This window comes from Lottia gigantea (assembly GCF_000327385.1).
Source record: "Lottia gigantea unplaced genomic scaffold LOTGIsca_2, whole genome shotgun sequence".
NCBI classification, from domain to species: domain Eukaryota; kingdom Metazoa; phylum Mollusca; class Gastropoda; family Lottiidae; genus Lottia; species Lottia gigantea.
This window is the reverse complement of record NW_008708400.1, coordinates 62,289-86,773: the sequence shown is the minus strand read 5'-3', so window position 1 is coordinate 86,773 and position 24,485 is coordinate 62,289. Positions and strand designations below refer to the sequence as shown.

Genomic DNA, 24,485 nt, shown 5'->3' with positions numbered 1-24,485 from the left:
TGAAATTTATGAAATTTGTTGCCAGATTAAATTTGCCAAGGCTTAGCCTACTTTTATCCATTTCCAACTGTCGAGGGATCTTTAGCATAGCCTGAAACAAACAAGACCTCGGTTTATTATCCCATCCGAACGACTACAATTTTTCCATGTCAGCACTTCAGACCAAATATTGAATACATTTGTGCCAGTGTCGCAGACATCTTAACATTACCAATAATTCAATCCAGATGAAGGCCTTAAACTTATAATTCTATACATATTAATAAAACTAAAATTTAATTGGTTTTAATATTTTTATTTAGAAATAGATATATTTTGGTCCCCATGTCTTTATCAACTAAAGCTGTAATTGAACCAAGGTAGTGATAGCATTTCAATTAAACAAGTGATATACTCTTATTCATAATGAACTAAAATTATACAGCAGTCTACAAAAATAATGATATCAATCTAAAATGATTATTATACATTAACAAATAAATATTCTTAAAGATAAAACATAACATTTTGTTCCTCTACATTCGGTAAGAAAATAACTCCAATAGTAACAAAATTATAATTTCTTAAAATAAATGATTAGAATGATATTTCAATATATACATATTGTGGTCTCTTTTACCATAACAAAATATACTTAAATATCTACTGATGAGCTTAATAAGTCAATTTCTGCAGAATTATTGCTCTTGTGTATCAGCGAAATTTGTCTGGTTTGCACATAATATCCCGTCTAAGCTTGATTCTTAATTTCTATTTAGATGTCTATAATGGTCATATTTAAGCCAGTATATAGTTAAGTATATTATGTATATCACATTCTAAAGATCTCTACCCAGGTCAAAGAAAATAGTGAATTATCAAAATATACTGTCTCTCATACATATACATAGTTTATTGCGATATGGTTTGATACAAAGATTTGTATGGAAAGTAGGAAATAAGATATGCAAGTATAATTATCTAGTCTCAAAATTTATATAAAAAAAAAATTACCAAGAATATCCACATAAAGTTGGTAAAATTTAGTTTTTGGTCAGTTAAGTTTTGAAATTTTGAACTCAGGATCTTCAAGATCTTACTTCTTATATTACATAAATGAAATTATGCTAAAGCTAACATTTTCAAGTACAACTTAATCTGTTAAAATAAACTTAATAAAAATCAGAAACAGGACAAAAGAACAAACATTTTTAACCAAAACACATCTATTTTTGGTTTATTAGTTTCATAAATTGTAGCCCATAACTTACAGTAGCACAACCAAAATACACCAATTTCAAGTCTATAAAACTAAATGGCCTTTCAATGATGCAGTTTGATTATGTATGTGACCTCTACCAATGCTATGACAACTGTCTCTAAATAGTTAGTAACAAGATAAGGCAATGGATACAGAATAAAATAGTTTTAAGGCTTCTAAGTAACAATAACTCTTAACTAATTCAACACTTAAAATTTCAATTTTAAGGCCGTTTTCCAAGAACACTTTTTTTCACTACGCATGGGTAGGTATTAAATACTAAACAATTTCTCCAAATTCACATTAATTGCACAGCAACATATTGAAGGAATTTGAATGGTTATACATGATTTAGAACTGATAATTGATATTTTTGTTGTTTTTTTTTTTCATTTTTCTAAAATCTAAATAATACTTTGGTGTTTCCTATAAGGACAAAGTAAAATTGTTTTGTTCTTGACATTATTAATTTTTATCAAAGTTCTTTCTAAGGAAAAATGAAAAGAGATATTGGTGGGTTAGTTGGTAATTCCTACAGCGTGTTTAAAACCAAAAAGCTCAGATAAAAGCAAAAGTTGCTATTAAATAACCTCAGTTTCACTATTTGCTAAATAATATATATTATTATATTGCCTCACATTATTATTTAATCAAATAATCAATTTTTATTGTAAATTAAATAATGAAAAAGAAAAATACTAACTTGTGAAATTATTTTCAATACTAAAGAGTTAATGGTATGTTTTTGGTTACTATATAAAATTATAACAGTATAAAAACATAATATATACAATTCTCTTCTAAAACTTTATATAGAGGCATTACATCATTTGTTTTTTTTTGTCAAAATTAGTAGTCCAATGTCATGTTTTAGCTATGTCTAATTTGTTTGCAAAAAATAAATTTGGAATGTTTAAAAATCATTAGTTCATGAAAAATTTTGACTCATTTAACAAAAATAGCATGTAACTACAAATGAAATAATGCCCACAATAAAGTTTTAGATATATCATCCTTTCGTTCTTCGGCACAGATCTACTTTTTATCCATTTAAGCTTCCAATCCTTTGGTCAGACCTCGACCTTTGAATTCGGGATCCTGAGACATCAAACAAGCAAATATTGTCATTATCATTTTGGGTTTAACTTCTACTATATCTTCTGGTAAGGCGTAAACTCTAGCTCCTATCTTTCTAGCCATAGATACAGCATATTTAGCATTCATCATTCTTGTCTGAAAAAGTGGATAAAATATATGATTAAAAATATAGAATATTAACTTAATTATAATATAGAAGTGTGGGTAAATGAAGACGGGCAATTGCATGCAGTGTGCTATGAGGGAAAGCCACACCAGCTTCCACAAGGTTTTGAAAAAGCCTTGCTAGCTACAAAAAGTAATTACATGACTTTAAGTGTGGCTAAAATGAATAATGCTGGACACATACCTCTTCAGTTAAACCTGTTTTATGAACAACATCCCAGTTGACTGTTGAAGGTCTAATACAATCTATTAATGTTAATATTGTGACACCATCATTTAATGAGGGGTCTTTAAATCCACTAAACGTAGCTCTTCCATTCATCTTAAACATAAAATAAATACATTATTCATATACTTTCATATACAACATGATATATATGTTATTCTTATACAACATAATATATAAGTTTTTCATATACTATCAGCTACCTAATATACATACATAATTAATATTTTCTCACCTTCTTATTAGCCCATTCAATAATTTCTTGATCAGCTATAATATGCTTAACACTATCATTACCATTTGCTACACCATTCTCTTCGCTATTTCTTAACTTACTTAATATAGTCAAGGTATAGGCCTTCATTAACTGCCAAACATATGCTGTAAAACATGAAAGTAAACTAATGTTATGCCAGGAGACAAAGCTAGAGAAAATTGTTAGACATGATTCTTTTCTAATTGACTAGAGCTTATCTCACACTGACCACATGCTTTGGATACAATACCTTCATCAGGTCAACTAGATTTGGACATGGGGACAAGTAAGGATGAGGAAAGGAAGAGACTATCTTCAAGGGAGAAATGAAGGGAATTGAATGGAGTTTTACATCCTACTTTTCTGCACCACTTCAAGGTGTGGTCTAAGGAAATAACTAGTATAAGATACAATGAAAAAATAATAAACACACCCAGTTTAATTTAAGAATATTTGATTCAATGTTACCTTTAACATTAAATTGAACCAAATACTTACCAAGTGTTAAAGTTGGATTTCCGTCAAACATATCTTGTCCACCAATACCAACCAATGAAAATTTCTGTTGTAAGCCCAATTTTACTGCATAATTACAATTTTCTACAAAAATAATGTGAACACATAATTATTAAATTCTTTAAAAAAACTGATCCCATCATGAATGAATTAAAGGACAATGTTGCAGAACATAGCATGATTCATGTTTAAAGTACCACAGGGAAAATGATTGAACATAATATATTAATACATCTTTGCTTTTGAATCAATAATAAGTTTAGGGGTTTTGAATCAATAATAAGATTAGGGGTTTTGAATCAATAATAAGTTTAGGGGTTTTGAATCAATAATAAGATTAGGGGTTTTGAATCAATAATAAGTTTAGGGGTTTTGAATCAATAATAAGTTTAGGGGTTTTGAATCAATAATAAGTTTAGGGGTTTTGAATCAATAATAAGTTTAGGGGTTTTGAATCAATAATAAGTTTAGGGGTTTTGAATCAATAATAAGATTAGGGGTTTTAAATCAATAATAAGTTTAGGGGTATGGTTCTGTTGTTAATTTTTACCATCTTGAAACATTTAACTTTTATTTTCATTAAGACCATTCAGAATATGAAACATTGTCCTAAGTGTAATCTACATCTTTAAAAACCTTTTAAACTTACCCAATTTTTGAAAGTTGACTTTCATTTTACTGAATTTCTGTACAACTTTATTCCAGTCAACCACACCAGGTTGTATAATATCTAATATTTTAAATATAACTAAACAATCTTGTAAATCTGTGTATAGATGATGTACATAGGGATTTACTCCCATACTGTTCATCCAATTTCTATATGCTATAAAGAGAAAATAAAATATATATTTTTCAATGTAAACTTCACAAAAACAGAGCCTTTTGCCACTGTGGTTTCTATAAAAACATTCATTTGCAAATTTTTTATTTTAATATATGCATTTGGTTCAATTAAATATTAAAAATAAATTCAAACAGAAAACCACATTATAATGTGCACCCCAAAATATTTCACTTTTGAATTTCCCATAACATTTTTCTGAAATAGTTCTGTTTTTTAAGAATATAAAATTGAGATAACCATAAATCAAATCTCTCTGAATCACACAAAAATACCTGAAAAATTGAAATGCCAAGGATCACAGAAGTGTTAAATATGAACTCAATGTATCTTGTTGTGGAATTCAAACCTTGAGAATCATACAGTAAATATATCTTCTGTAGTCAACTTACTTTTTTCTTCTCGTGTTTCTTCAATAACTTCAAAATCTTCTTGGTTCTCAACCTTATCCAGGGCTGGGTAGTTATTAAATAAATTAGCAACGAAAGCCAAGTTTAACTTAGAGTTACCCTCAACAACATCTTTAGGACCAACAAAACTTCGACAACCAATTTTATCAGATTCTCCCAACATACATTCTGCTCTGTCTCTTAATTCAGCAATCTGAAAACACAATGTCGTGTTTGTTAACAAATTTCATCATCATAGGGGAAATATATTAAAGATTGATGACCTTTAAAGCTGTCAATAAAATTAATGATGGATGTGTCTTACCTCAGTGTTAAGATGTTAAAGTATGACTACAGCTAGTTGCCTAGTAGTAAATATGGCATTCTTGATTTTTTTTTCAACTAATCAGTTTTAGTCCAATGAGAGCATGATAGCTTTAAAAAAATCTAAAGTCATAATACATGGCAAGTAATATCTGTACAAACTGGACACTTACCTCTAAAGCTCTCATATTAACATTGCTATCACCTGGTGCAATAGATTTTAATAAATATGTATAACATTCAGAATCCTAAAAATATAACATAAAAACATTACATAAACTTATATTCATAGAAACAGCCAACAATATTGATAAAGTACATGAATCTAGTTTTGGTGAGAATTAAAACATGTTGGATTCTCTCCCCTGTTCACACAATGGATAATGAGAAAAATATTTTCTTTATGTTTTTTGAAATTCGCGATGCGTAATCCTTTGTAACAGGAAACCCATTCAGAGAGAGTATAACAATTCTTCACTTATTATGAGAATATATCCTCCAAACAACCATCTTATCAATTCGACATGGCTTCATATGAGATGGTGAATTTTAACAACATTCGTACTCACCCGAATATCTTCTGAGAAATTGTTGACTCGACTTGGACATCCTGATCGTTCTAAATGATAATTGACCCATCGTAATAAAATTTGTTCTGGAGACATTCTCTGTAAGTCACCGATTTCCTCCCCTTCTCTTAATAATGCCACTAAATTAGGATGGTGAGCTAAATCAATGTCACTCAATAAACCAATCTAAAAAAACAACAAATTATACTCTGATAGAATTGATATATGTTATGCATTGGAACCACCTGCTTTGTTTGATGCATTAGAAGCAGCAGAATGGTTGATGCATTAAAGGCATTGGATTTATTAGAAGCATTGGATTTATTTGAAGCATTGGATTTATTTGAAGCATTGGATTTATTTGAAGCATTGGATTTGACACTTCCAGCATCACAATCACTACCAGATGACATTATCAACTATAAGTCTCATGCTTATCAACAAGAAATGTAATGAAAGATTTCCATCACAAAATGAAACATGACATACTTACTCTGATAATTTGCCATAAAACACCCAAGATTAAATGTGGTTTTCCTTCCTGAATGTCCACGGCATCAATATTGACAATATTACAGCCAATAGAAGCAGCTGAATTTAAAGCAAGGGTGATATTTTCAGAGCGTCTGTAAACACTGAGTTTTGTTTTATTGATAGCATCTTCAGAGATAGTATCTGGTACTGAATGGTTGATAAGTTTACTGAAAAGACAAGTAATAGAGGTTATTTTGTTTTGAATCATAATATGTAAGCTAATAATTTCTCAGCAACATTTAGAGGCATAGATCACATTAATTAACGGAACACAATTTTATGGTATACTACTCCTGAGTTTAATTGTACACACCGCATTAACAATTTACACTGTCATTGTTATAATGATTTTTATTCATTTAATACATGTAAACTGTATACTGTATAATACAATTCTTGTATATCTGACAATGCACATGACATTTCCCCTACAAGGAACCTTTCTGTAGTGAAAAACTATGTATTATACATGTCATTATACAGTAAATATAATGTTTAACACATTCTATTTTCTTATAACTTTAACTCGAGCAGTCAATCAGGAGGTCATTACCAAGTGACTGTAACATTACCACAATGTCATTCACTTTAAATTATATCATTTGGGTTTTCTAGTTCAAAGGGTTAATTCATATTCATATAAAAAATAAGGATCCACATTTTGTTGGACAATTGCTTTAAAGATTATAGTTTCTCTTGATTAACTGTACTTACCACAAGAGAATACCATCAAAACAGGCAGTATACAGAGCCTTGGCTGAATCTATTGTTAAATATTTCTTACAATCTGGATCATTCTCTAAATTCCTACAAAATACACAAAATAAAACTAATATATTTTAACATTGGGCAATGACAAACATTTTAAAAGCCATCTAATTTGCAATAATACCTTTCACTACACAGAATGATAAGTTAAATCACAAGATGTAATGATTCATGAAATGAATTCAAATTTACCCAATGCATTCAAAAATCTTGAAAATTGTATCCAAAATATGTGTTTAAGGCATAAGATGAAACAATGTGATCAAATGTCTTTGGATTGATTCAGTTAATATTCATTTGGCCAATAATGTGCAATAAGGTTGGGTAAGGTAAGTATTTAAATTTTTCTTGGAAATTTATCTTTATTCTTTTAAGGGATGTCAAAAAATTTGGGCAACTGAACATTATATGTTAGTTAGCTTGATAGAGACTTGTTGAGCACTAATTGGTAATGAGTTGGACCATTTAAATTTACATCTCATAACTCATTTTTATTTTGATCTTCTGAAAACTACCAGGCATTTTCTGCAATTCATTCTAACATTTGTGCTTTTAAAGTGCAGTGGTTTCTTTTTTTTATCTTTTTTTTTCAAATTTCTTTTTGTGAATGTGACCATATATAAATTGTATGAACTGTAAAATTTTCCTTCCACCTGTGACTTACAGTTAAAATTGATGCAAATATTCTGTAATTTGGTGCAATAAAAATATTGGTAAATTAAGTGAGGAAAATGGTCTTTAAACTTTGAAGGAATGGAATAAAATATGATAAACTGGAAGATTTGGCAGGCTTATAGTGAAAACATGGTGGAAGGTAGATACTTTTACCTAGACCCTTCTACATTTATTTTTAAACTGAAAATGAAAACCACATGACTGTAAACATATAGTACTGGAAATGATCCCTTCGAGGTCTTCACCCTTTTTCTGCACCTGAGTATTTTTAATAATATCTTTGTTAATGATATAAGCTTTGCTAAGTTATGGGCCCAATACAGCAACAATTTGGAGTAAAATGGAATGATAAGAATCTGTCATTATTCCAGTCAACCTTGCTGTAAATTGGTAAAGATAAATGACAAAAAATAGATGTAATAATCCATAAGAGCCAATATTGTTATTCTTTTATCTTTTTTTTCTGCTTTCGAGCCCGTGCCATAAATCTCAATTCTCCTTACCTATTGATCCAGTTTGCAAAAGCAGTAGCTTCAGCATCTTTAACAGAATGTGTTGTACCTTCTGATGAAGCTTGTGATGTACCTCCATGCGTCTGTATTCCTTTCTTAGTTTGTACCATTGTTTTAAATTTTGACCCTATATCTAATTTCCCTTTCTCAGCAATGTATAACTGAAACAAATAACAAATAAGCAATTTATTTTCTGGAAAGCTAAATATTTAACTTTTTTTAAACATCAAGTTTGTGTTGTAAATAAACACATTAGTGACATGTGCCAAAAATGTGGATCAGTGCAAGGATGGAAGCTGGTTGCCAGTGTTTTTGGAAGAGTAATGAGAATGATTAGCAAGACACATTAAAATATTAGGTTGAAGCCATGGCCAGGGAGTCAATTGTCACCAAAAAGTTTCCAATATTTTACAATGAATTTTTGTTGCCACCAAGCATAATTTATTGATATGCGTGAATTTTTGGCATAATATATTGATATTTTGAATTTTTGGCATTACAGTACTTAGCAATTTATGCACTAATACACTGAACAATGAGGTTATCTTGATATGTTTGGCCATGGGATAGGGTGATAAGATAATATTATGATATAATAACAACAATAATAATAATGTTAATCATATCATTATCATATGATAATTACTCAATAAAGTATATAATGATAAAACTAGACTACATAGCAGGAAGGAAGTCATCCTTGACAATAAACTCTTCCTCTATTTGTGTAGACCCACTTTTAATAAATTAAAATCAAGAATTTACTCTCCTAGATGCACATTGGCATGTCAATTAATAAAATTCAGACTGTAAGCTTACAGCACTCAATAACAAAAAAATTAATTAAAAAGGGGGGAGGGGGGATTCTACGCCTTAAAAAATTTCAAGAATTAGATTTTTGTTTATGACAAACAATGATCGCCTTTCGAGAACAATACAAAAAAAAAATAGGAATTGACATATAAAATTAGGGCTTTTTTAGGATTTCACCTCAAATTAACCATTTTTTTTAGAAACTTTAGGGTCACTGGACAGCCTGCAAATACAATCTGTAAATGAGTTACTTTTCAAACTTGCACTGTCAATGAGAAGATTCATTATTAATTAGTTCAATGCAGACTGGTAAATTCAGTCCATTTTGAGGGTAAGCTTGTACAAATTTTGTAAGATTCAAGAATATTCGAATTGAAAGCTAAAGATAAGCTGATGTAAGCTTTCTAATACTATTTAGCATAGTTAGTTAGCTTATTGTTATAATCTTTGCTGAAATTTGAGTTCAGATCAAATTAACTCAATCAAATAAACTTCATATCTAAAGCTCTTTATATAGGTATTTTGAGCTCTAGCAATATTTCCCCTTAAATTTTCTTTCACAAAATACTTCATCATCTATCCTTAATAAGGCGCATATTATCATTTCTTACTAGTTTACTCAACTGGAAAATTTTATGGTCTAAAAAGTTTCAATGGCTAAGACAGTTAAAAATACTAGGCTCGGCTTTATTTAAGTGGTATAAAAATAACTCATATAAACTACATAAAGAGAGCTACATCTTGATTAACTGTAGCTCATGCTTTTAAAATAATAAACAAATACATAGATCTGCATATTGATATTTATCCTGAAATTCAATGAGGGTGTGAAAAGCCATTAAAACATTCACAACTTTCAAATGCACTAAAAGTAGTCTCAATGAGAGCACTGACATAGGTCACAGAGAAGAGTAGTGGATAGTGGTTTCAACCATGATCCATTTTCAATAAATAGATGGGATTATGATCCACTTTATCCAAAGAGCTTCATATCAGGCAGTGAATTTTAACAATTCAAATTCTACATTAAGCTTATCATTCATAATCGTTTCATGTGTGGGTTCATATAACAAAACAAATTTAAAAATGTGGATTTCTTTTCGAAGCAATGCAAAATATCTCTTTCCTTCCATTGGACACAAACCTATGGGCATTGTTGCATCTTAGATTTTTCTATTTGCATCAATGTATGAGGTAAGTCTTATTTATGATTTTGTTACTTTGTTAGTTGAAAATATTTGAATATTCATAAGACATTGAAAATATTTGAATATTCATGAGATAATTAGATACTTACATTGGTAAATTCAGGAAGACTTAACTTTCTATCTTTATTATTATCATACTGTTTAACTAGGTCACGGACAGCATAGCCTGGTAAATCTACACCACATACTTTCAGGGCGGTGCCCAATTCATCCATTTCAATAAATCCATCTCCACCTTCATCAATCTGTAATATAAACATCAAAGAAATTATTCACATTACACTGGACATAATAGTCATTGATTTGGGTTGTAAATTGTTGAAAATTAAATGAAATGAATGGAGTTTTACATCCTACTGAGTAACTTTGGAGTAACTTTTTGAGGGGCAGTGTCTCAAATGATTAAGGTGTTAATAATTTTGGATTTTTAGAATCAGTTTTGTAACACTGACAAGTCTCTTATGTGCATGTTAAAGAAACCATTCAATGGGAAGAGAGTAAGCCAAATTTCCCTCATTGTACACTACATGTATATCTACATCATGATTTACATATTCCTTCATTAGAGCATAAGCTAGGACTTTAAACTCCCTTTATCGAATCTAATTACAGACCAAAATAAGCAAATTACTGTGTCTGCTATCTAAATTGAATTATTCATGAAATTAATCTATCACATATTACATCCAACTTATTCCTTACATAGAAAAAAATACACAAAATATACAGACTGAAGTGTATGCAAGTAAATAAAGAGCTTAAAATTGATATTTCAAATCTGTTCAATGGTGTATGAATGTCATATAGTACACAGTCGGGACAAAAAACAAGTTAAAATTGATTTATCAAATATATTTCTTAGCATACACTATATATGCAATTAACAACTGTCTGCAATTAGAACACTGCCTATCTGTCTGCACTGTAATCACTTTTATCTCTGTTTTGTTAATCAATTTAAAAGGTCAAGTTAGTGTATATCATCATGAAATCATTCACCAGACAAAATTATTCTAGCTTATTGTCACACTGCTTATAAATAATAATTTAGTCACAATACCATTGGCTTTATGCTTTATGCTGAATCAGATGATATAACTCAACCTGAACTATTTATATGAGTAAATAAAAATCTGATGATCAGTTCTCTGGTAATTTAATCTAATCCAAAGAAATCAGGACATTATAATGAGTATATTTAGGTGAGTCAATACAATGTCAATGTCAATGTAGACATAATTACTTGAGAAATATAATAAGTTAATTAACAATAGGCCTATAACGCTACAACATTGTCATAAATGTATTATGAGACATATGACTGAATTTTAAACTTGTATGGTTTTGTTAAACGACAGGATACAAAACGTGGATATTATGTTCTACATTCATTAGCTGTTTGAAGCTGTACGTTAAGGCAAATAGAAAGCAACTAAAGTATTATCATCCCCTTTGGTCTGGAATTTCTTCTATTAATACTGTTATCAAAATATTTGTCAAGTGCCATTGTACATTTAAATGGATTGTAATTTACACCATTCCAATTTTCAATCAGATGTCTGTGGTTTCTGCAATTCCACTGAAACTAAGTGTTTGATGAATTTACTAATTGTGAAGGGCCTTATGTGATACAAGCATTTTTTTTGCCATTAGTGACTTCATCATATGGTACACTTATTTTTTGTGGAATTGCAGGAAAAACAACTGAAAATTGGAATGGTGCAAATTGATGCCTTCTGTGTCACAAATACACATAAAGAAATTAGAAAACCTCTTAACAATCCCTTTAATGAACAAACAAGCTAAATTAAGGTGTTTTACTGTAACTAAGTCACAGTATTTATGTCCATTAAGGTGTGGCTGTATTGGAATGTTGCTTGACTAAAATCCTAAATAAACCCACACAGTAATAATAATTACTGAGATGTCACAATATCTTTCAGTTTTATCTTTTATGTTAAACTGTAGCCAAACCCTTTAATCAACATGTCATTTTATGCATAACACAATACAATATAAACTTTAAGTTTAAAGTACAAAATGTATAATATCTAAGCAAAGTAATGTACATCATGGATCACTAATAATCACTTCATGTTCTTCATGTTTATGGATAACTAGAATACATGTATACTGATATTTTTTAAGTCACTAGATAATGTGTGCCAATAGCTGATATCTCATAGTCTACTATATCTCATGGATCACTAGAGTACAGTATAATATGCATCTTGCGGTATGTGGATCACTATAGTTGAAGTAATATCTCATAGATCACTAGAGTATGTACATAATGTATCTTGTGGCATGTGGATCACTATAGTTGAAGTGATATCTCATAGATCACTAGAGTATGTATATAATGTATCTTGTGGCATGTGGATCACTATAGTTTAAGTGATATCTCATAGATCACTAGAGTACATAATGTATCTCAGGGATCACTATAGAGTTAATCTTGCATCTAAGGGATCGCTGAAGTACATGTTGAATCTTAAGGATCACATGAGTACATGATATATCTAATAGATCACTAGCTTGCATGTGCCAACATCTGATACATCCTGGATCAATAGAGTACATACTGATCATATATCATAGATCACTTACTGGAATAAGCTTACATAGTGATATCTCATGGATCACTATAGTTCATGAGCAGTGATATCTCATGAATAATAGATGGCAATACTATGATAATAACCTTGACGAATGACATATCTCTCATAGAAGGACAACATGCAAAAAAATTCATTTTCGATAGCATAACATAAAAAGAAATCTTTAGGGGAAATGTATATCGTGTATAGTAGACTTGAACAAAAAAAAACTTTCTATCTTGTCTAGTTTTATTCAAAGTCAACAAAAATGTTGACCTTGAAGAGAGTATACAACTTGGTGACCTTTTTAAAACCACCTTACCTCAGGTCTCTACATTCTTCTATATAAGATAACATTAAGAGATGTAATTGTTAAGGTGTATTTTTTACCTGGATGTCACCAATATATTGTCTTTGTTTTCTACTCTACTAAATGTTAACCTAATTATGTCTTTCTAATGTATGTTGTTAAATTATTGTATCCTTCAAATAACATAGATAGATATAGACCTTACTAAAACACAAAATTCTCATTGATTTTGCACTTTTAACAAATTTCTGTCCACTTAGGTAGAAATAAAACTAAAATTAATGATTTAAGATTGGGTTTGTTCAACTACTATTACTCTGCTTCTCTTTGAATCCCTTTTAATCAGAACGATAGGGAGTGAAAACCGACACATGGACACAGAGTCGAATCTTGCAAGGACTGGCCGAGACATCTAAATTTTTGTTACCTACCTACCCACCACAATGCTTATATCTTGATAGCTATCCCTTTGAAAAGTGTAAAAGTTTAATAACATTTTACATATTATTAAGATAAAGGTTATTACTGGTATATAAATCAAAGTTTAAAACACAATGACATTGTGTTTTATGACCTAGAGAATCATAAAGGTGTAAATATCTCTTACTTTAGGTTGATAACCGCCAGTACTTGATCTAAATATATTCATGTATCAGCTGTTACATGTTAGAAGGCAGAGCTATCAAATTGCATAGATCTTATCTCACACTGCAGAGTGTTTCTGTTACACAATCCTCATCAGGAAAATACAGACATATTAGCATTGAATTTCAAGAAGAATTTTTGAAGAATTGCAGTTTCTAAAACTAATACTTACAGTATTAATAAAGCTTAATATTGACTATGAATTGAATTTAATGATAATGACAGTTTGATAATAATTACCAGTTTTGTCTGATTGGAGACCAAAATGTCTAACCATTTATTAATTTGGTTGTATGGACAATGAGGTGCCACGGTTTTCATACACTTTTAAAATTTTGAAAATAAGTGATATTCAATCATCCAGTTGTTAAAGTCCAAAGTATTTGTTCTGGAAATAAAGTGCTAAATTTATGAGCAAACATGAAATAAAATGAATGGAGTTTTACGTCCTACTTTTCTGCACCATGTGGGCTAAGACGGGCAATGCCATTCAGGGTGCAATGAGGGAAATTTTGCCAGGACAATTTCTCAATGTCATGGTTGCATGTGACTTCAAATGATATCATACACTACAAACACCCCACATGCTTTTCAAAATTTTCTTCATGATCATTTAATGAAGTCACTTCTTGTTCATAAATTTTGTGAAAATCACCCCCAAAAATTGTAGTCATACAGTGATACTGGTTTCAACACAAACTCAAATAAAATCTTCTTGCCCCTAATGACACTTAGATATTCAGTGAGTCATGGTAAGTTTATTATGAACTATCAATGAACCATTACAATCACTATATAACATAATACCCATCTGATCTCAAGGTATTTTTTACGCCACCTCAATTACTAATGACTATTGATATAGGATGAGTAATATTTGTCTTGTCAATTGATCAGCATGTAATATCATAGATCACTCACAAGATACAATCTTTTTCTGGCTTAACTGCTGATTTGCAACCCATTTCTTTCTTTCCTTTCTTTTATAAGGTTGTCTCAAATGTAGGTTACAAACTTAAAAGGGGTACCATATATCTTTCCTCACTTGCTTATCCAGCTAATATTTCTAACCGGTACTCAAATTTCAAACTGTTGTTGCATAATTTGCCCTATAAGCTTACACTGACATGGATTTAACATTAAATTTTGTTCATAATGAAGACAATGGTTCAGATTGCTTAGTAGTACCTTAGTCTCAGAAATGGAAATTTTCTAGCTTAGCATATCACTATACATATGTGTTCACAGCTCACTGTCGAAATTTGAGCATCCAAATCCATGTGTGTCCAGAATTATTCAAATGAAAACTCGTCTTATTAGAGATTCTGCCATAAACAACCCCCTTAAAATGACAAACCTGTCCCTTTCTGACATTGTACACAGTTTTTGTAGATGTTTTATGTGTATCGGATAAAAACAAGTATTATCATTCCCAGTTTCAATCCTTATTTCAGTGTTTTTTCAAATTCCACTAAAAACTCAAATGGCCCTGATTTGTACAATATTTTAGTATTCTCTACCATGTTGATATTGACAATGTTAGCGATAAATTTGAATATCTTCAACCTCAGATCTATCTGGGATGGTCACTTTAAAATCTAAAAGATACGATTTTCTCCTTTGATGCAGAATGGTACATTTTTTACGTCCCTTATTTAATTTCATTGAAAAGCTATAAATTAGATATAGTCAACCACAGAACTATCTGAGATAATCACTTTAAAATTTAAAAATACGTATGTACAAAAAAAATTGATGTGGTAAGCTTATCTTATAAATTCCATTAAATTAATGACTCTTGTATGCCATAAATTGGATATTGTCAACCTCAAGATCAATATAGGATCTACTTTAACACTTTCATTATTATGTATACTTTGAAAACTATGAATAATATAGTAGAATATAGAATATCAATAGAGTATAATACAGGTATAATAAACTTTCTCTTGACTGTACCAACAACGACAAGTATAAACTTGATACTAGTCTAGAATAAAAACACTACCTACAGGTTTTATTATCAATATTTATCAGGTCAATATCTAGTGAAAACATTGTCAGTATGACAATATATGACATACTAAAGTAACATATTGATACTGATAAGATCCTTGGATAGAAAATAAATTCAAATATAACTGATATTACTGGGGCAACACAGATTCACCTTTACAGAATCTCAAATGAAAAATGCTTCTTGGATATTTCTGGATTTAGGGATAGTATTCTGCAGTAGTATCGAAATGAAACAAAGTTTACATTCTTATTTGCTCATGTTAGCAGTCACTCACTTAAAAACCAATTTTAATAACTGACTACCAACCAACATTTATTTTTTCAGCTTTCCAATTACCGTATATATGGAGATTAAATGAATATTATTCTGTAATTAAACATCTAGCCATCTATCTGCCTATGTCAATAAACCATCTACCAGCTTCAAATTCATTTCACTATTCAGACTGACGATTCATTATAAATACAATTTTAAATACCCTCAATCATTTAATTTATGTTTATGTGAAATCTTATTCAAAACAGGTTTGCATATACTTATTTATAATTCTAGGTATGTTAGGTACAGTTTTAATGCTTTATTTTAACAGATTTATAAATGACAGCTTTTCTGCGTATTTGAGTTATTTTTTTGTCTAGAATGTTCTCCTATAATTTATGGGGTTTAAATTGACATTATTATATATTTCCAGCCTTATATGAGATTTAGCAAGCTTTAGTTTAAACTTAAATAGCTATGTTTTGATTCCATCTCTCCCTTTGATGACTTTTACGACATCTTCATACTGTAACGCTATTACCAATAGCTGTCTTATACTTTTGAATTCAATTGAATTATATGAATATGTACAGGCAATTCAGTAAAATTGCTGCATTTTAACTTTGATGATAGGAAAAACTGGCTTTTGATGTCAAGATATTAGACAGGGTACGATACATCTGTATATATCAAAGGGAAACTTTTTTTTAACAACTCTTGTGATTTGTAGCTGTACATAATCCCCCTTTAATAGTACAGTGAAATGGAATTGATTTTAAAAATGGATTTCATGACCTTAACTGCAGTCAATTTGAAATAAACCTATATCTGTTACAAGTCTAAATACTTGTATAAATTGTTAAACCTGTTTCCAAGAGAAACAACTGTAAAGTCAATATTGGATTACAGATTAAAAGATTAGCTTAATCTCCTTGCTAGATATAACACAAGTCTGTAAAAAGACAGTCTTACCAACCAATTTGAAAATCATACATAGGGTAGAAACTAATCATTTTCTGAAGTGAAGCTTTTAACAAAATTATTTGCCTCAAGTAGAAATGTCTGCATTGATTTAGTTCCTCATTAGGTTAGGACTACCTCTTGCTACAATTTCATAATTCAGAAATTTTCTCAAATCACCCTTTATCTATGTCAAGAACTGCTTAAGGAAGCTCTATCACCTTAACCAACCCAGAGGTTTTATCACCTGGGAGGATCTAAAATCACCCCCAGGGTTTGACTTTGAAGACAGTAGAAACTTAAAATTACACAATGACGTACATCTCACATAGGATGACCATTCGCCATGTTAAAATCATACTATAAGCTTATTGACCAGATTGGTGAGATATTTGCTCACATTTCACTCTGTGATTTGGTTTGTCAACTTAACATCTCTTTTGAAATGAAAATGAAATAAAATGAATGGGTTTTACATCATACTTTTTTGCATGTGATTGAGTAATGAAGTTGCAACACCCTGCATTGTGCAGACAACCAGATTTTGAAAAATCCATATAACGAATATTGCTTATTCAGTAAGCTTAAAAATATGTGATCAGGTTCAACAAAATCAAGAGTGATAGTATAAAAGGCTGACTTATTGATGAAATATAACTCCAGGTAATGGCCTCTCTAATATTTTCAAATATGTCATAAGTAAAATTCAACAGCCAAACAAGAACAGATTAAAACACCAGGAATGCAACCAAAATACATCTTGAAGAAAACAAACTGCACATAACAAAATGATACAAATTCTGACAGAGGAGTGAAAGAGTTTGAAATCTTGTCAACTTGATCCTATATCTAGCCAACTTGTTAAAATCTGGTTCAACTGTCAAACTTCCATTAAGTAATGTAACCTCTTTTAACAAACACTAGCCTTAAAGGCCATGGTTCGCCATTTCCGGGGGTTGATTTGAGTCTTGAATGAATATGAATAGTCTTCAGAGGTACCAGAGGTACCAGAATTTTGATGGCAGAGCTGTGAACACTATAACTGATATATAGCTAAATAAACTAGACACATTCCTGTTTCTTAGACGTTCGATTGGTCAAAAGGATGGCGAACCTATCCCTTTAAGTCAGTTGTGACTAATACTAACAACATAGCATCTCTCTCAACCTACCAAGTGACAAGAAAACTTTGATGCATTCTAAAACAGTCTAAGTCAATAAAGCGAAAGTAGACATAGATATTTCAAGTATAAAAACCTATTGAAGTGTAGATTACATAGTTAAAACAGGTCTTATTTAAACAATATTGTACATTCCTTTAGTATTTAACTACCTATTTCTGTACTAATAGTCAGAAAACTAATTCAATAACAATACCAATACAATGCAAAAGTTCAGAGCCCTATTGAAACAGTTTGCTTTTTGATACTTCTTCAAAGACAAGCTTGCTATTTTTATATGGGGTCATTCCATCTTCAGAATGTCAAGCAATTATGAACTTTATCCTACACCTTGACAGCTTTAGCCACCTTTCGTGTGTCACAGAAGTTTGTAAATTGCTACATCCAATGACACAAGAATGGTGGCTATTGCAGTCAAGGTATAAAAGGAAGTTTGTTACCAGTATAGCTTGACACGGTGAAAATGGGGTCATTCAGCAGACTTACTGCTTTCAAAGTATCTCAATAGATCAGCCACAATCGAGCTCCCCTAAAATATGAACACAATGTGACTTAAATCTACTGAATAACCAAAGAAAATGGTTATAGTAATAGCCTAATAATGTGTAAAAAAATAAAAAGGTGTAAAGTCCAGCCTAAATTTCATTCTTTTTGCAGCAATAAATGGTTTAAAGGGGCGATGAGGTCTAGCTTTAAGATTTGGGTTGGGCAGTAAACTGTAAACCTAGAGATAACAGAAAGATCTAATAACCATGGTCATAGCCTTTATTATCTCTAACCTATTGTGTAATAGATTCTCATTATGACATAATTATAGATAATCATTATCATATAAGGTGTAAATAGCCATTATCACAACTTTAATTCTAGTTTGGACACATTATCATATTGTAGACCTTTAAGCTTAAGTTTAGGTATTCACACGAGCATTCTATTTTGCCACCTAAATTAAAAGAAAAATATGAGGTCAAGCTAGGGGTTTTTGGAAATTACTGGGTATGTATTGACCTCAAAATCCAAAGAAAAGCTAAACTAGCACTCATATACCAAGTACCCATAGAAAAAGCCTTAAGTCCCGATCTTTCAGTCAAAGTGTATAGTGTATAAAGTAACCCAATAAAATAGTTTTTTTTCTACCTCATTATACAAAATTCATTTTTCTTGATGTATACTGACAATAGGATTTATATGTCTATTAAAGTTTAAAAGTTACTTACCAAATAAGCTTATAGTTTCTATTGTCATAAATCTTTTTATCTAGTATAATAAAAGTTGGAATTCACCTGATAAACATTTGCATAAAACCATAACTTAAATTCATAGTTCAAAGTCAATAGGTTTGATCGTTGGTTGATTGTTTTTCCAAGAAACGTTTAAGAATTATAACCACTGAATCATTTGAAAGTAAAAAATAAAATTTTGAAGTCAAATAAATCATTTTAGGGTTGGATGTATATAAGCTTAAACATGTCTACTTTTAAAATTTAGCTTCTTTCAAATTCATATGCAAATCTGAGATTGAATGAATATAATTCTTTTAATGTAAGCTTAATTGACACAGATGTATCCATTGTTCGTACTCAGAAAAGAATCCACATATTTTTCATCATATGATGGAAAATGTATAAAATCTCTTCTCAGCACTAGTTGTCAATAACACTGTAAGAGTGTATCGAGAACTTAGTAGAAAATCACTTATCTAAATTAAGGTATATTGCTAATAATCTCATTCACTAACTACCATACTCAACTATCATAGGGTTTGTAAGAAATAACCTTAAACCTGAGACATTCAAGCTTTTTAGGTCACTTGAATCTTATCTTATAATATTACTATATCAAATTCAAGACAGTAAAAAAATGTGCAGTGTTGCTAATTTAAATTAAACAATCTCTGCACGTTGAAGTCAACTGTTACATGCTGACTTTAAATAAAAATGGAGGGCATTTTGACACCTTCTTTTAAAAGTCTTCTCTTAAAAGCCCATGGAATATTACAAAACAATGAATTGATCTTTATTGCCAACAAATTCATTGGCATGTCACATTAAACACATAATGAGGAAGATTTACGAAAAAATATCATTGGAAAGATTTGGCAATATTGATATCTTTACAAAATGCGTATTTGAATTTGTGAAAAGAAATAGAAATATCGCCAATCAATAAATTTTCTGCCACTTTTAATTTTATCATAAAAATTCAATTGATATTAGACACTGTTACAAAATAACTTCCCTGTTTAAATAATTAAACTATGCCCCAAGGGGCCATTTTAAATGGGAAGTAAATAAATAATGGAGAGCAATTATTGACAAAATGTATCTAAGTTACAGTAATAGATCTATACAACTTATTGATTTTTGGCACATTTTATAATTCATAACTTAGTTTACTTCTTATAAATCTTTTCATAATGCTGTCAAGCTGGTTGTATTCTGACTCATGTACAAGCTTACTAGGACAGATTAATTCATTATAATAACCTTTCTTGTTACTTCAAATTAATTTGTCAGTCAAAAATTTCTATGTTGACATAGTTTTCAATTATGACTTGAATATGGTAGACTACTAAAATTTAGCAAAAAAGGTAATCAAAGTCAAAGTCATGTAATCTCGTACCTGGTTCATTTACCAGCTATGATCTGATGATATTTTTATGAACATCATGTTCTTGGTCATTAAATCATCGAACTGATAAAACTCTCTAAACGATCCTTAACACTAACGGGTCAAAACATAAAGTAAAAAGAATTTTCAAATCATAGATGTTACTCTTGAGTAACTTGCATCAGGTAAATCTAAAGATCTATATATTCAGATTGTTAGAACATTCACAACCAAATACAGAGATTCACACTCAGTCATAAATCTCAACACAGCTGACACACATAAACATCAAATTTTTATAATAAAAGTCAAAACACCATCATAATATTATTTCCTTATATAATAACTCACTAGCCAGGCAACATTAACTTTTCCTCATTGAACATGTGTTTATGTGTGTGACAGAACAGTGTAATTCTAATCTTGAATCATGATATCAGGAAATGACTCTTTCTGGTTCTGTGAATATCAAAGAGACAAAAACATGTGTTTTCTATTCCTACATATTACCACAACCTTTTCAGAACTCAATGAATCTGTTGAAATTTAAATTTGAACAAGATTTTATAATACAAATTGAACTTGTGAATTTCTATTAAAAGATCAATGAGTAAAATCTGTATTCAATGAGAATTATGAGATAAATATAAAGTGAATGAGGAAATTTCCCTATGTCATTAGTGTCACTTCAATGATACCGTATCAGAAATCTACAATTACCATTTTTAAGTTGTTTTTTTTTTTTTTGTAGATTAGTCCCTTTCCTTTGGAATTCTCAACTATGTTGTGGACCACCGGGGTTATTGCCACTCTCTATGCCTGTTTCAGGAGACAGGTGTTGAGAAGGCCTTTCCAGCCTAAGTCAAGTGTTAGAAGGACTAGGCTTTTGATTCTACCTAATTGAATTTTGAAACGAAGTACTTAGTAAAGCCTAACTGGGCTGCTGTCAGTGTGTAGGCCTTAGCTTACAAAAAGTTACAAAAGCTTACAAAGTTGCACCATAAAATAATCAAGAATCTACAACTAACAACAGACTTGAGAATATCCACACCCATCCCATCTTAACTTCTAGGCTATAAAATATATAGGCTACCACTCTACAGAATTTTTGTCTATTTTTTGAGACTGTCTTTAAAATCATTCATAGTTATTTTACATTGAACAAAATAATTAATAAAGTTCATCATGAAAAAAAGGTCTTATTTGGAAGACAAACCCAAATTAGACATTAACTTTTCTTCATATGAGATGAGAAAAAAAAAGAAACACATTGAACCGAAACGTCGGCTAACTGAACAGGTCCCAGTCGAGTCATAGGGACTTCCGTTTGTCACATAAACGACTTTTTCTCTTATTTGCCATTGAATAACCAACATTAAATTATAAGTTTATGAAGAAATGTGTATTCCTCAAAATAAACTAACATCAAAAAAATATCCATAAGCCTTACCGTTTTGAAAACTTCTCTTAATTCCGCGACTTGTTCGTCTGATAACTGATTCGCCATCTTGACACAGTATGCAATGAGTTCTGGGTGGGACAGTCACGTGATTATGTATTTTATTCCGGATTTAGACTGATAATGTCGAGTTCTGATTGGTTAATATTTTGCTTTCATGTTCCAAATATGGAAATATTTACTATATGTGTTAATCATTCAGAAAAATTGTAGGCTGATTAAGAATTTAGATTCATGCTTTAATGGCCAGCGTGTTAAGCATTTAAAATGGATTGAAGGAAGTCGATTAATCGGTACTTGTAATACACAACCAGATTAGGCCTCTAATAGCCTATACAATGCGTATTAATTATTTATCCGATTAGAAAAAGGTGCTAGGCCTATAAGATAAAGCAATAATCCTAAATATAGACCCGGAACACTTTTTCAAATCCTTTATTTTGGTTTCACGTAGGCTATAGTGGGCGGACAAGGGCCTCATTGCTGTATACGTTCTTTTTTGCAGTAAAAAAAAATGCGATGTTGACAGATATGATAACAAATTAAAAAGTGGGCAGGTGAGGGGGGGGGGGGGCAGCTCCTTTTCATGCAACCCCACCCCCCGCCCCCCTTCCCAAACCACCACCTCCCAAACCACAACCTCCCAAACCACCACCATCACCACCACATAGAAACGCCACTGGTTCAATTTGTTTGTGAAACACAAAATGCGTTCCATATACTTCCCAAGAAAGAGAGACCAATCGCGAATCATTTTACATTTTAGTATCATTTCAATTTAATTCTATTACTCAAATTGATAATTGATGCAAAAGGAGTAGGTTCTCCTCGTGTGAACTTGGCCTATAGGAGAGTATCTTCAATAACACCCAACACAGACTATATTATATTATTTGCTAATAATAATATATCCCTATAATATGATAATCCGCATTATTCCTCAAATGAAGAATTTGAAACACATAAATTACATAAGCCTATGTAGATTAGCCTAAATACGGAAATAAATAAGTTGTCCGAAGAAGAATCTAAGAAATTGCTACCCTAATTAACGTCAATTTAAGTATGGATTATTAGGCTACTATAAGTTTGATGTCATTAGAAACGAAAATCCAAGTTAACTTAAGCGTCCAAGGAATTAAATAGCTCATTGTATCTGCCATGCGTATAGGCTTTGATGGGTATTCAAACAATCAATGAATGGATAAGATCTTGGAATGGAAATGGGCATTATATTTTCATTACTTGACGCGGCTTTAGGCCTTATGTAGGCGACAGGTCTTTTCTTTTATATGATAGCCTATGAAAAATTTTACGATGAATCAAAAGTTCCAGTAGCTCAAATCGTATGGAAAGTGGAGGCCAACCTCCCCCCCCCCCCCCCAAAAAAAAATATAAGCAGGATGACCCAATGGGGGGGGTCTCAAAAGCGCAGTCGTCATGTCGCAATAGAGCGTCTGAGAGGGTTCTCCCCAAAAAGTTGAATTAATTTGGTGCAATCTGACAAATAATTTTGGGTGAAAGTATAAAATCTTACTTCTTAAATTTGTTAAAAAAGACAAAGAGGGGTACAATTGGGGCGCAAAAACATTTTCCTATTTTACTGGCACTGTTAAGTTTCCAGAAATCTAGAAACAGTAGGTCTTCTTCTTCATCCACCATTCTTCAAACACGCCCTTTTCTTGATTATGCACTTCACTACCCGGCATCTACCTTCATACGTTCTTCTCACAGGTCCATAATAGTTTTCTTTTACACATCCTTCTTTATATTCCAGTTTTTTAATTCAAAATTGAAAAAATAAATGATGTGGTATACCAACCACCGTATTCATTGACATTTGCAAGACCTAAATTGATATGTAGCGTAAGTTTCTTTTTAAATGAAATTTCTCGACTATCTCCCTTTTAGTTATAGTGATATGGACTCACTCCTAATTTAAACAGGATATAAAGCTTTAATTGTTAAATCACGAAATTCGAACAAATATAATTTTCTCCAGAAATCCACTTAAAGGGGACGCTGATAGCATCAATTTGCACCATTCCAGTTTTCAATCAGACGAAGGCCCTATATGGTAATTCCTGAAATTCAACTAAAACTAAATGTTTGATGATCACTAATCGCAAATTGTGCTTTATCACAGAAGGCCTTTTACCCACTATCTATAGCCTAAACTATTCATTTATAAATAAAGGCTTCCGTTTCTTCATAAAATTGGACTAATAGAAACTGATAGTGGTGTGCAATGAGGGGTATAGTCTATAATATAGTCTCTTGAATAACAAACAGGCTCCAAACCTTC

General features: G+C 30.8%; 1 protein-coding gene across 1 annotated transcript; it reads right to left on the bottom strand.

The window, feature by feature from the left end:
- Positions 1-270: 270 nt before the first annotated feature.
- LOTGIDRAFT_203020 (hypothetical protein) lies at positions 271-22,230 on the bottom strand (the record flags this gene model as incomplete). Its single annotated transcript, XM_009053111.1, has 13 exons — positions 271-2,473; positions 2,688-2,825; positions 2,965-3,110; positions 3,484-3,585; positions 4,151-4,327; positions 4,738-4,948; positions 5,232-5,306; positions 5,628-5,813; positions 6,121-6,328; positions 6,876-6,968; positions 8,108-8,277; positions 10,227-10,382; positions 22,172-22,230. Coding segments are annotated over 13 exons (1,904 nt in total), but the record flags the coding sequence as incomplete, so codon positions are not given.
- Between the last annotated feature and the right edge of the window lie 2,255 nt (positions 22,231-24,485).